This window comes from Rana temporaria, chromosome 4 (assembly GCF_905171775.1).
Source record: "Rana temporaria chromosome 4, aRanTem1.1, whole genome shotgun sequence".
Taxonomy (NCBI): Eukaryota; Metazoa; Chordata; class Amphibia; order Anura; family Ranidae; genus Rana; species Rana temporaria.
The window spans coordinates 244,539,209-244,553,255 of NC_053492.1; the positions used below are offsets into that span (position 1 = coordinate 244,539,209).

General features: G+C 40.2%; 1 protein-coding gene across 1 annotated transcript in view; it reads right to left on the minus strand.

Moving 5' to 3' along the window:
* Positions 1 to 374: 374 nt before the first annotated feature.
* The window catches only part of BACH2 (BTB domain and CNC homolog 2), a 331,038-nt gene continuing 317,365 nt past the window's right edge, over positions 375 to 14,047 (minus strand). The window contains exons 6-7 of the mRNA XM_040350098.1: positions 6,894 to 7,100; positions 375 to 1,928 (exon numbers count right to left, since the gene is read on the minus strand). Coding sequence (XP_040206032.1) covers positions 1,455 to 1,928; positions 6,894 to 7,100 — 681 coding nt within the window. The 3' untranslated portion in view covers positions 375 to 1,454. The remainder of the gene's footprint in view (positions 1,929 to 6,893; positions 7,101 to 14,047) is intronic.

The window sequence follows — 14,047 nt, forward strand, 5'->3', positions numbered from 1 at the left end:
CATCGGGCCTTCGATGTGTACTGCAGAATTATCAATACATTAAATTATACATTTGAGCTGCCTAGCACTGTATTTGCATAGCAACATTTTTCAAACAACAGTCAATTCTAACTTTTCCAAGTTTTCGTCTCTTTATCAAATAACAGCAATTGAGTATAGGCTCCCATTTTTATATATAGGTATATATATCTATATAGATATATCTATATAGATATATATCTATATAGGGACTACAGCAATCAATCTAATTAGGAGAAAACCCTGGGAAAGACAGGGCAAGCAATTCTTTAGATGCCAGGAGTTTCTTACTAAAACCTAACAAATCAATGGTTAAAAACATACGATGTGTTAAAAAATGAGTTCTAGACTTCCTGCACATTTTACATGAGGTAACTGATTTTCATTGGTTTTAATGGACTGCAGCATACTCCCTTTGTCAGCAATCACACTCTTGTCTTCTACCACAGGCTTCTTCCTAGGAATACACCGGCGGTGATCAAGAGATGCCATAAAGCACAGTTCATTTTAGAACAGTTATTAAGTAGCCAAAATTAGGGATAAATCAGGCTTCAATTTTACACTATATGGTAAATTCAGTATTTGGCAAGAAAACGTTCCTACATCCTAATATCCTGAGTATTTCTTTCATTTTTTTGTTTTCTTTGTTATACAAACAAGTAATGCATATGTAGTCATGTTAAATTTACACACAACAGCAAAACTCAGTGCATGTGTCAAGAAGAACAGAGTCTTGATAAGAAAACTTTGCCTACCTAAAAGAGACTGGCGCCATGCTATGTTAAAGACATATGCAAATAAGAAAACTATAGAGAAATTTAGATACTTGCGTTTAAATAGTCAGAAAATAGACAACGGGGTCAGAATAGAAAAAAAAAAATAAACAAACAAAAAAAAAAATAAGCAGTCTGTGGCATTGAGGACATAGAAAAGGAATGTGTACAATAGAGAGAAGATCATTTCCAGTTTTAGGGTGTGAAAATTGAGGGATGTGTGGACTTTTTGCATATGGATATAGAACCTATGTACAGTTTACCTATAAAACCTTGATTAGCAGTTTTTAATGAAAACAAATGAACATTCTGTGGAAATTCCTGAGATAGGTTTTTGTGACATGGGTCACTGAGAAGAAAAGCTGCTGTTGGGTCCTCACTGGTGTTTAGTCTATCCCTGTTAAGATCTGAAGTTAAAATACATTAACAAGTGAAGGAGAACACAAAGAGGACAGTGTAGCCACTGTAGATTTCCTTGCCTGGACAAGGTATAGCACCATCGTGAAGGGATCTCCTGCTTTCAGAGAGGAGGAAAATACTTATAAAACAGTATTGCTGCTAAGACTGCTGTAGTGTGCACCAACAATGTTTTATGGAGGCAGTGGCAGCCAATGGCTGACTGGTGACTTCTGCTTGGCCATAGAGCAATATCGTGTATCACCACTAGGAGAAATCTTTTCTTGGCTGTTCATCTGTCGTACATTTCTCGGTCATTTCTTGACAGAAGTCCACTGTTACCGTTTGGCTGTTCTGTTCCAAACATGCCCCCCTCTCTGAGTAAGTACCATGGTCTGATCCTTCCAGTCCTCTTCTTGCTATACAATTTTCAGGTATACTGTTAGAGTGGCTGCCAAGTTGTATTGGGCCTTGATTGTTGCAGCACTGCATGTTATCTCCTGCTTCCTGAGCGGTGACAAGGCTTGGCTCTCCTCTTGCTGGTAAAGGGTTGAATGCAGCAGCTGTGGGTAAATCCATAGGTCGTAAGACAGGACAGTACCTGTGGAGGGCTTGGATCTCCTCAGGACTCTGGATATCTCTACATACTTCCTGGGAAAGGCAAGAGAAGTTGTCCAGTAACTCTCCCATGCAAGCCTTCAGCTGGTTCCTTTCTGTTAAAAGCTTTTCCTTTTCACATACCTGAAAGGACAAGGTATGATATCATTATCAAGTGAAAGACAGCCATACAAATCTTGAAAAGCTCTTTTCATACAACGGTGTAAGTTGATGCAGGTCTAGTGATACCTTGATGTTGGTTTACTAAAACCAAGTGCAAAGACTGGTGCATCTCTGCATAGAAACCAATCAGCTTTTGTTTTTTTCAAAGCTTAACCGAACAAGCAGAAGTTAGAAGCTGATTGGCTACCATGCTTAACTGCGCCAGATATTGCACTCTCCTATTTTAGTAAATCAACTCCACCGTCTCATTTAATAAATGGTCATTCATTTTTAAACAAAGACTATAATGGCTATGGGGTCCATTTTGTTTTAAACTCCCACTATAGTATTTTGGTAACTGCATGTGGTCAATACTTGTTATGATAGTATAGCAGTGGTCCTTACGTTGACCCACTTTTTCTTATTCTTATGGTTTAAATCTTTCATTGCCAAAACAAAAGAATTGCTGATGTAAGTCCATTCAAGACTCTATATCGAACACTAGCCTGTTCCACAGAGTAAGGAAAAAATAAACTAAAATACTTACCTACTGGACTGAATTGACAGCCTGCATTATTAATACCACCATTCTTAGAGAAATTGGAGGGAGGTGATGAGCCATCTCCTACATTCACCTGTGCATGTGCATTCTCAGTTTGAGATTTTGTGCTCTGTAAACAGGCTTTTTTTTTTTAAAGCAAAACCATTAAAGAACATGTAAAGCCTTTAGATTTTTCCTACTCTCAGGGTGATTAACAAGCATTTTAATATTTTAAAATTAAAGCGGAGTTCCACCGAAAAAAAAAGTCAGCAGTTACAAATACTGACTTTTAATATATGGACACTTACCTGTCCTGGGCACATGTGATTTTCGTCACCCGAAGCCAATCTGCCCCTCGGCTCTCGGATGGAGGCGCCATCATCTTTGGTAAGGGAATCCGGAAGTGAAGCCTTGAGGCTTCACTTCCTGGTTCCCTACTGCGCATGCTCGAGTCGCACTGCGTGATCCCTGCTGTCTTCTGGGACTTGTGCGTCTCCCAGAAGACAGCTAGGTAGGCAGAGGAGGCGCCGGATGTGGCGTAGGTCACCGCGGCGACCTGTCCCGGAAGTGGGAGCAAATACCTGGATTACACAGGCATCTGCTCTCTCCTCCCCCTGAAAGGTGCCTAATGTGACACCGGAGAGGGAGAGGATTCCGAAAAGCAGAAGTTCCATTTTTGGATGGAATTCCGCTTTAATGCAGTTTACATTTTCTTTTTTTGTAATGATAAATGCAACTGAGAAAATGAAATTTCTCCTGCACCCTGCAAGACAGTGTTGGAGGGAGTGAAAAGGAATGGGCAGAGCTTTTACATAATTTTTCTAAGCACCTGCAGATAAATGTGTTTCCAGTATAAAGAGCTGTAGACCAAAAGTATTTCAAAGTAAGAGGCTAATAGAGAGAGAAAACCATGTTCCACACACTCCACACATGGGGACAATAGCAATATGTGTGAAAAATAAGTATTGTAGAAGATAGGCTTTTAAATGGTAATCCCTGTGGTTCAGGTAAGAGCCCATTCACACAGGGGCAACACGACTTCTAGCAAGACTTTGGGAGGCAACTTGGACACGACTTGAGTATGAATCATCAGGCAACTTACAAGGCAACTTCAGGTTGCCACCAGGACAGTACAAGGCAACTTCAAGTCGCCTCCAGGACAGAAGGCTTTCCAGTGGCCAATCAAACAACAAACAGATCTGTGGGAGGGAGGGGTTTGCCTGAGTAATGTATGTTATCTTCCTTTATTGTTGCTTCAGTTAAGACAGTGATCCGACTTCTGAGGCAACTTCCATTGAAATCAATGGGTACAAGTTGCCTACAAGTCGGATTGAAGTAGTACAGGAACCTTTTCTGAAGTCGGAGCGACTTTAGTAGTGTACATTAAAACGGCTCCCATTCACTTCCATTCATTTTCTCGACTGCGCGACTTGAAGTCGGATCGCAGGTCGCCCCAGTGTGAACCGGCTCTTAAACATATATATACACATCAGTCATTATTAGAAAGATACTTTTTTTATTTATTAATACTTATATTGTTCATAAAACAGAGGTAAAGAGGGCAACTAAAGCCCAAACGTGTGTAGAAAGCACACACATGAATTGTATGGGATCTGCCAACATGTTTTATGGTCATTCCCAGTTCTTCAAGGCTTAATGTGTACATCACAAAACATCTAGTATATATACAAACAAGATGTAGTTAGGAATTTAATATTAGCATATATTCAAACATATATTTACAGTAAACTGTCCCCAAAAGGAGGAAAAGCAAACCTCACTGGTCAGTTATCCTTCGGTCCAAAAATTTAGAACTTGATTTAAAATTCAACAGATGGACGCCTAACCGATAGGTCAAAACCGATGGTTAGTACGCAAAAGCATCGGTTCAAAACCCGCGCATGCTCAGAATCAAGTCGACGCATGCTTGGAAGCATTGAACTTCCTTTTCCTCTGCACGTCGTTGTGTTTTACGTCACCGCGTTGGACTCGATCGTTTTTTTAACTAATGGTGTGTAGGCACATCAGACCATCAGTCTGCTTCATTGGTTAACCGATGAAAACGGTCCTTCAGACCGTTCTCATCGGATGGACCGACCGTGTATACGCTGCTTTAAGGGCAGGTCTGTGTGGGGGTTGCTTTGCTGGATCAGTGGGCTCTCGGGAGACCAAAACACACATCCTCTGTTGGAACCTTTTTTGATGTCTTTGGTGCTAGTGCAGGCTTTCTCACACATGACGGACTGGACATCCAATGGAATGTTCCCTGCTTTTGGGTGATATGTGCATCGTTTGTCTTGCCAAATGCCGATTGTCTGCGTGGTTTACTTGGTGAGAGTATACTTATCTGTTTCTCTCTCTTTTTGATGCGGTTTATAGGTGCATCAACTCTGACTGATGTTGTTACCTAGATGCGAACTTCTAGCTCGGTTTTCTTCTACTAGAGTATGAATTGATGTGTTCCTGTCACCCCTCTTTACAGGTTAATGCAATAGCATTCATGCTGTCTGACAGTTTACTGTAAATATATGTTTGACTGTATGATAATATAAAATGACTAACTACATCTTGGTTGTATATATACATGATGTTTTGTGATGTACAAATGGATGATCAAGCCTTGAAGAAGTGGGAATGACCATAAAACATGTTGGCAGATCCCATATAATTAATGTGTTTTCTTTAATGTGCTTTCTACACACTTTTGGGCTTTAGTTGCCCTCTTTGCCTCTGTTTTATAAATAATATATGTATTAATAAATAAACTTTTTTATCTTTCAAATAATAAATTATGTATATATATATATATGTTTTACCTGAACCACAGGGATTACCATTTAAAAGCCCATCTTCTACAATACTAGGGCTGTAGACTACAGTAGCTTGGCGTGGTTATTCACTAACAGGGTTGTGAAAGGTGTCAATGTTTAAGCAGTTACAGCAGCAAGGTTTGTCAATGCTGCAGTTATATCTCTGCAGAAGAAAAAGTGTTGTCACTGTATCAAACAAAGTGCCTACCCAACGGATTTACTAACAGGAATAACAGAGGCACATTATTATTGATTCGAGCAGCCTACTTCACATATGTAAAATGATAGGTTAACCATAGTTCTACTTTATGTTTAATCGAATAAACATGTCAAAAGGACTAAAACGTTCAGACTCTCTGACTGGAAAAACAAAAATACTTATTCTTTTTAAAAATGAATAAAAAAGGCAATATATCATTCACTTTGCTGAATTGACCAAAACAAAATGAATTCTGATATGTTGCTATGGGTATTGCACTTATGTAATAAGAACTCTTTTTGTTCTTTTTGAATAAGGCAGAACCATTTGTCAACAGAAGTCTTGCCACCATAGCCATACCTACAGAAAGGGCTTATCAATGCGCCCCCCCCCCCCCAAATCACAACACACTGGTCAGCGCCCGCAGCCATTGGTTTTCCAGCATGCTTGTTGGACAGAGGCTGGTTGTGACATTGGCATCGGTCAAACAAGAGCCTGTTCACACAGGCTGAATGTCTGCAAGTTTCTAACTGTACCGGCTGATTTTGGCTGACATTCGGGCTGTGCATACGGGGCTTTAATCTTTATAAATGAGATGCCTGAAAATTATGCAACAGAATTTCATTAAAATGCCACCATCTGTGGGTGCAGAAGTAGACAATAAAAAAACAAACCTTTGTAAATCCAAAAGGCAGAAGTTGAAAAGGCCGGGCAATCATCAGGATCTACACAGACACCTGATTCTGATTTGAAAGCCTTGCCTCTAGGAACTTCTGCGACCCAACATCTCGCTTTCCTTGAGTCTAAGATGCACATACACTTCTGAGGCCGCGTACACACGGTCGGACAAAACCGATGAGAATGGTCCGACGGACCGTTTTCATCAGTTCACCTCTGAAGTGGCCGTACGGCCTGATGTGTGTACACACCATCAGTTCAAAATCTGATCGGGTCAGAACGCGGTGATGTAAAACACACGACGTGCTGAAAAAAACGAAGTTCAATGCTTCCAAGCATGCGTCGACTTGATTCTGAGCATGCGCGGGTTTTGAACCGATGCTTTTCTGTACTAACCATCGGTTTGGTCCGATCGGGCAGCGGTCTATCGGTTTGGTTTTGAAGCATGTTTTACAATTTTGGACCGAAGGAAAACAGACAGATGGGCTATACACACGGTCGGTTTGAACCGATGAAACTGAACCTCGCTCCATTCTCATCGGTTTTGTCCGACCGTGTGTACGGGGCCATAGAATTTGCAATTTCATGGATAAAGATTGTGAGGAAGACTAGCCAACACTGGAGATCCTTCCTCCATTACAGCACAGTTTATCTTCAATTACATTTACCATATCTTGCCAATGTGGTGCATTCCATCCCAGTATCAAGTGACAACTCACCAACTTATGTATTTCACATTCTAAGTTTTGAATACAGTCGAGTTTCCTTTTCCGGCAGCGCTGGGCAGCTATCCTGTTTTTACTTCTACGCCGAATATCGTGAATAAATTCCAACTGTTCTGAGGTCAGCTTGTGCATTTTTATCATCATTTGGAAATCATTGCGTGGAAGATCTGTGATTTGATCAATTGGAAAGGGCAATTTAACCTGAAAGACAGAAGAAGCATGATTAGCAGATTACTGGTATTCATACATTGTGTCCTTGTCTCATTCGTAAGAGCAGAATTTGTATTACTTGACTGCGAACAAAGATCTAGAGTCATAGCCAAACACCACAAGGTCCTGGTTCAAACTTTTATTCTGAGGCACTCTCATATCTTACGCGATCAACTATGCCTCTACCATTTAGCTCTATTTACTATATTTTTGTACAACTTTACACAATAGAGAAACAGAGATGTGGGAGAAAATACCACAAAACAAAAATGTAAGCACGCACTAGATAAAATGAATGGAGGACAATTGTGCCTTAAAACTCTTGTGCTCAGGAACATTTGCTTTGTTTTACTCCTTCTGTAAGCAGTGCTCTTATTACCACAACATTCCATGTGACTTCATTGGGTCTGGAAAAAAAACATTTGGCTAGTCTGGACTGTTCATTTAGATTTGAATTTTCTCTTTCTCAGTCACTTTAACTAAAGTCTTCATCCTCACATGTTTAAGATGCCTCAGAAAACTCTAAGCAGATCTGCAAAGGGTGGGTTTTGGGGAACAAGGGAAAAGCCTATCCTGCAATAAAGAATTAGAACATCTTGTACTGAAACCCTCAAGAACAGGACAAACAAGGGGGACCAAAAAGGGGGGGGGACTGTCCTATAATAAAAATAAGTTTACATGAGATGTTCAGCTTGCCCTCAAGGAAGGCCTTATAACTAATGATTTCTTAAGGCCAAGAGGCTCAGTAGCCCTAAGACCCCATACACACTATGCAACTTTTGTTGTCTGATTTCCCTTATATTAACCAAAACCATGTAGTGCAATGGCCTGCCTGATTGCATGTGAATTGAAACTCTTAAGCCTCGTACACACGCATGGTTTCTCGGCAAGAATCAGCAAGAAAACGAGCGTGTGTACAAGGCTTTGAGGTCCTGCTCTCTATTTTCTCATTGAGATTCTTGTCGGCCTGTTTCCCGATGAGAAACCCGAGTGTCTGTATACTTACCTGTCGCCGTGGAAACCTGCACATGCTCAAAATGACTTTGACGCATGCACGGTAGCTTCCTAGGCATAGGTAGGGTGCAGCAAGATGGCGGCGATGGCATCGAATGTGACGAGCGCATGCTTGTCGTACGCGATGAAGTCACCGCGTTCTTGCCTTTCAAGAGAACCGCGGTTCTTTTGAAAGGAGAGTCTGTACACTCGGGCGGCAAGAGATTCTTGCCAAGAATCTCGTCAGGAAAAACAAAAAGTTTTTTTCCTGACGAGATTCTGGCCCGTGTGTACGAGGTTTAAAGGTTTGACCCCATATTATATGGTTTTGGTAAATCTGAAGGAAAAAATCTACAGAAAATTGTACAGTGTGTATCTAGCTTTAGTCTATATATCCAGCGAGTCTCTTTCTACAACAGCAGTGTGTTCCATTCACCTCTTTTGGGGTCAGGGGGCATGACATCTAGAGCCCAAAAGAGAAGTGAAGGAGAATGATGCTTTTTTGTACACCTAAGTTTGTACATACAATTATAGTCTGTTCAAAGTAATTATATTAACAGGAACATTTACATTGACCATAAACCAAAAGGGGGCCTTCCACTGACCACCAGATAGTGGGAGCAAAATACAGACTGATATTTGGCTGGACCATCAGTTAGGTCAACCTCCCAACACCACTGAGAGTTTCTCAGGTGGGGATATACAGCAACTAGGGTTGTTTTGGCTTTGGGGCTGCATGTATTGTCAGTTGTGGCTATATTCTTTCTCATAAGCTTTGACTGCACTCATGTACACTCACATGATTAGTTAACTGCAATGGCTGCTGAGACAAGTAGTCCAGGAACATGAAATGACTTGCTTCTGATTCAGTATTTTTTACAAAGTGAAGCTTCACCACATTCACTAAGCTCTGAAAAATAAGTGCAACTGTACTTGCATAGTGCACAGTCTATCATTATCCTAATGTGTATCATGTTCCTAAAATCAGAGTTTAATATGGTATAACCAGTGTAATATACACACTCATTTCAGTTAAGCTGGCAATATAACTTATTGAAACATAATTAAAAAATTTGAGCTGTCAAAACATTCATTCGATTTTCTAATTGTTAGTGGGATCATATGGTTGTTAATTTTTGACTGCAATGATGAGAATATTCAAAGGAGCACAATGGAAAATTTCTAACAGTTCAAAATCAAAAATGTAGTACTACTGTTATTCTGCTAAAAAGAATTACCAGTTCTACAAAAAGAAAAAAAATCCGTCAACAAAGTATGAATTGACAAAATATACTCCTGCAGTACCTAAATTTTACCACTAGAAAGCACTAATTGCTTATGCTAAGGAACAGCAAATGTAATATACCCAGGAACTATTTAAATGAATAGCAGCAGCATGAATTTCGGCCATTAGATGGTATTAGCAAACTATTAAATGACAGAATTTATCAAATGGTTATCTAATTAATAAAAGAACGATCAACAAATTAATCTTGGTGAAGCCATAGACAAGTTAGGTTATTTTTCTCAATCTCTTGGTGTAGCCTTTAGCCCCTGTTTACATTGACTGTGGCTTTAAAATCTTACGATTTCAAAGCCACAACTCAGTGCGACTTCGGGTGCGACTTTGACGACATCTGTGAGGCTCCATGCACAGATGTATACAGATGTATACTCAAGTTGCACCCAAAATTGCCAAAAGTAGTGCATGTACTACTTTTTCAAATCAGTGCGGCACCGCAAAGTCGGCGTCATACAAATTTAATCAGTGCGATTGCCGGCAATAGGATATGACTTGTCACGCGATTTGACCTGTCAAATCGCGTGACAAGCCGCCCCAATGTGAACAGGGGCTGAGACATGTTATGTCATTATTTACAACCTTATCAACAGTACATTGTCCCTTACATTTGCAAATTAGGTTTTATTATTTTGAAGACTGGCAGGATTTACTAGGGTCAATTCAAAGTTCCTTTGATGGATGTAAAAATTTTCCCGAACGAAAATCTAAATCTAAAGTCCATTCATTCCAAAATTGAATAAAACAAGCAAATTACATTTTGAAGAACTTTCATACAACATTCAGCAAGTCACTGAATATGCTGAAAATTTTCAAACTTTCATACAAAATTCTACTACTGTATTGTCAGCTTAAAGCGGTAGTAAACTGCTACATTTAAAAAAGAAAAAAAAATCCCCTGCAAGGCAATGGCATAATGTACTAGTATGCATCACATACTAGCACATTATAAAATAATTACCTTCAGGACGCCCTACAACGGTGTGCTGTCACTGCCGACAGGGCTTTAATTTTCCCTGGTCTTCCTTCCGGGTTTACTGGCTCTGTTCCTTTGAATGGCTAACCCGCAATGATGTCACTCCCGCGCATGCGCACAGGAGTCACAGTTTATGGGACAGAGCTCTGAAGGGACGATACGGTATGCTGTCTCTTCAGAGTGTATGCGCCCATGACATCACTGGCTGTACCCTGTGTGAATATCTCCTGAACACTGCAAGTTTAAGAGATATTCACTGTACCTAAAAGGAAACCTTTATTATAGACTTACCTGTAGGTACAAGTTAAAAAGTTTACTACCGATTTATAGCCTCGTACACACGACCGGGATTCCCGGCGGTATAAAGTCCGGCGGGAAAACTGAGAACCTGCTCGGTAAGTTTCCCTGTGTACACACGGCCGGGTTTCCCATCAGGAAAACTGCAGGGAGAGCTTTGGCCAGGAATCTGGCCGTGTGTATGCTCCCTCGCAGTGTTTCCCCATAGGAAAACTGCCGGGTTTAAAATCACCGGGAATCCCGTCGGGAAAATAGAGAGCAGGATCGCTATTTTCCTGCCGGGATTCCCGGCAGTTTTCCTGTTGGGAAAACTGTGAGGAAGCATGCACACGGCCGGTTTTCCCATTCAAAAGCTCTCCTGGCAGGAAAACCAGTCATGTGTACGAGGCTTAAGATAGGTTTTTATTGGCCTGTTCATTGAAGAAGGTTAAACTAGTGGGCAGGTCAGACCAGCAGTCAGACTCCTACACTTCAGCAGGAACTATAGAGGGGATTTTACAAAAATAATAATCTGAAAATAAGATAAAGAAATAAAAAAACCCTGTTATGCAGGATTCAAGTAGTAATTGTTTGTGTTGCTGCATGACAGCTTTGAACTACATAAAGCAAACCTAGAAATAAAAGAATTTTGATAACTCCGTATTAAAGGCTGTGATCTCTTCAATCTCAGGCAATTTTTTTTATTTTTTATTGCTGTACACTGCCCTAGATTATAAAAATTTATTTGAGCAATATTAAATAAATGCAAACAACAGGCTATTTCTGGAAAACAATGAGTGTTACTAAACTATGAAAGTTTTAGCCCAGGTTAACACTGGGCTGCGGGAATGAAGCCGTGCGAGTTCAGCTGAACTCGCACGATTTCACTCCCGCTTGTCAGTCCCGATAGTACAGAAACAACTTTTTTAAATCGGTGCCATTGCCGGCAAATGCCACTGATTTGACATGTCAAATCGCACCAGTGTGAACCAGGGCTAGGAGCTTTAGCCAGCAACTGCTTACTCTTTTGCCTATTTTTCTGTTTGAACAAACTAGAAATTTTTGCCAAAACATTATAGGTGAATGTGGAAGCGAATCCTGTGATGAATCAGACCCCCCCCCCTCTTTAACAGATCACAACATATCTTGTTGTTAGTGTAATAAGTGAACACACTTTTACCAATGAAGTTAGAGGAAGGAATTGATGTGTCTCTTCAAACGCATCAGCAGTTCCTATGCCTGCTTGTGTCACACATATGACCAAAAATCATAATTCGCAAAGTTGCCTGTTGCCACAATTCCTTCCTTTGCATTTCACAATTGAAAATGATGGGTGAGGACAAAGATGGTACCACTTTCTTAAAATAAAGAAGGGCTGACACAGACAACAAATCTGGTTTAGAAGATCAACAGTTAGTAGTATTTAGAAGTTCTGACATTACAGACTGAAGAAAATATTTTATTTAAAGATAATCTCCAGGTTTAGTAACGTGTAAAAGCTGGAACATCGTGTCCTGATCCAGTTACAAGCTCTAGTTACAAACTTGGGCTGAACACTGTTCAGCCCATTCACAGGAAGCTTTGTATTTTCTTAATAAATACACAGCTTCCTCTGAATGGCTAAGGCAGGGAGGTGGGTGGATCACCCATTCACAGTAAGCTTTGTATTATATCATTAATATAATACAAAGCTTACTGTGAATGGGTGAGCAGTGCTCAGCCCGATTTTATTTTGTTGCATGCGCTGGATGGGAATTCCCTGTCCCAATGCCAGAACACAGTGCTGTAAACTGTATGTAGCTAATGCTACAGACAGTTTATACAGAGCCCACAGCCACTGCATCAGTTAGTGAAGGAAATTGTTTGGACTAGCTTGGTCCAAATAAACTATTAAAAGTTCACTAGAAAACAGAAGTATGTTCTTTTATTTTGTTGCTCTAAAAAATTGTATTTGACTTAATTTCTGCAAGCCAACTGGGTTAGAGTGCACAATAACAGCAGTGTTTGGCTGCTCTGTATCAGTGTAAGGTCTGGCTGCAGGATGTGTACTTTACTCCCCTTCACACAACCAGTCCAAATTAGACTTTGTACCTCTGTAGTATATATTAGCTGAATCACACACCCAAATAAGCACAGAGAACACTGCACTTTAAACGAGACAACTAACTTTAGACTTGATGATGTGGAGTGTAGCAATGTGCACAGATCATCTAGATTGTTTGGCAGCAATAGTCATACTATATTGCTTAAGGAAAAACCATGTCTTTTACAAAGAGTATTTACCTGGATTTGAAACAATTGTATAATGTACATTCTATTGTATCTGCATGAGCTTGTTTCAAAACTTAAACCCAGGCAGGTAAAAAGGACACAATTTAATGAAGATCTGTATTCATTACTACACCCTTAAATAATCCCCCCCCCCAAAAGCAAACATTTCAATTAGCTACAGTTAACTATATATAACCCGCCTAGAGAAGCAGCCCAAGAAGCCAATCAGTTGTGCTGCAGTGCAAGGAACATGCTGATAGGATGAGAGAGCAAAGGGCCAGAGTAATAAGCTCATCAGTCTAATGCCTCTCCCGTTACTGCCTTACTGAACTGCTGCAGGCTAATAACAGGTCTGCTGCTCTGCCAGACAGGACTGTGTAGTGTGGCAAAACCATGTAACTTTACAAACTAGATGGACAGAAATCACACAATACTTTAGGATTAGTAGGTGGATTTAATCTGACTATTTAGCAGTTGCCTGGAGTTCAGTGCTAAAATACTTATTTTTATCACGATGTCCATACTTTATCTTACCAGCAATAGGACGCTGGCATATTTTAACCAAAAAATAATGTCCATTTAATGTCAATTCAATAAAAAAAGAAAGTGAGGGGTAATAAGCTTCAGTGTAATTTGTAGTCAGAGAATAAAGTTGACTACCGTGTATTTATTGGAGTATAACACTAACTTTAAGACCCCTTTCACACTGGAGTGTTTTTCAGGCGCTTTAGCGTTAAAAAAAGCGCCTGTAAAGAGCCTGAAAGAAGCTGCATCTGCAATCCCAATGTGAAAGCCTGAGTACTTTCACACTAAGGCGCCTGAAAAGTCCTGCAAGCAGCTTCTTTGCAGTGCTTTAGGAGCGTTTAATACACCGCTGCTAAAGCCCCCTTCCCATTGAGGAAGCTTTTTTTAACGTCAAAGTGCCCGGAAAACGTCCCAGTGTGAAACGGTCTTAGCAGCGTTTTACCAGCGTTTTTAGGGCGCTGGCAGTGTGAAAGGGCTCTAAAGGCACTCGGCTTTCACATTGGGATTGCAGATGAGGCTTCTTTCAAATGTTGAAAATAAATAATCCAGAAATAATATATAATTCAGGCTAAAATGTATTCTCCTACATTTTATATG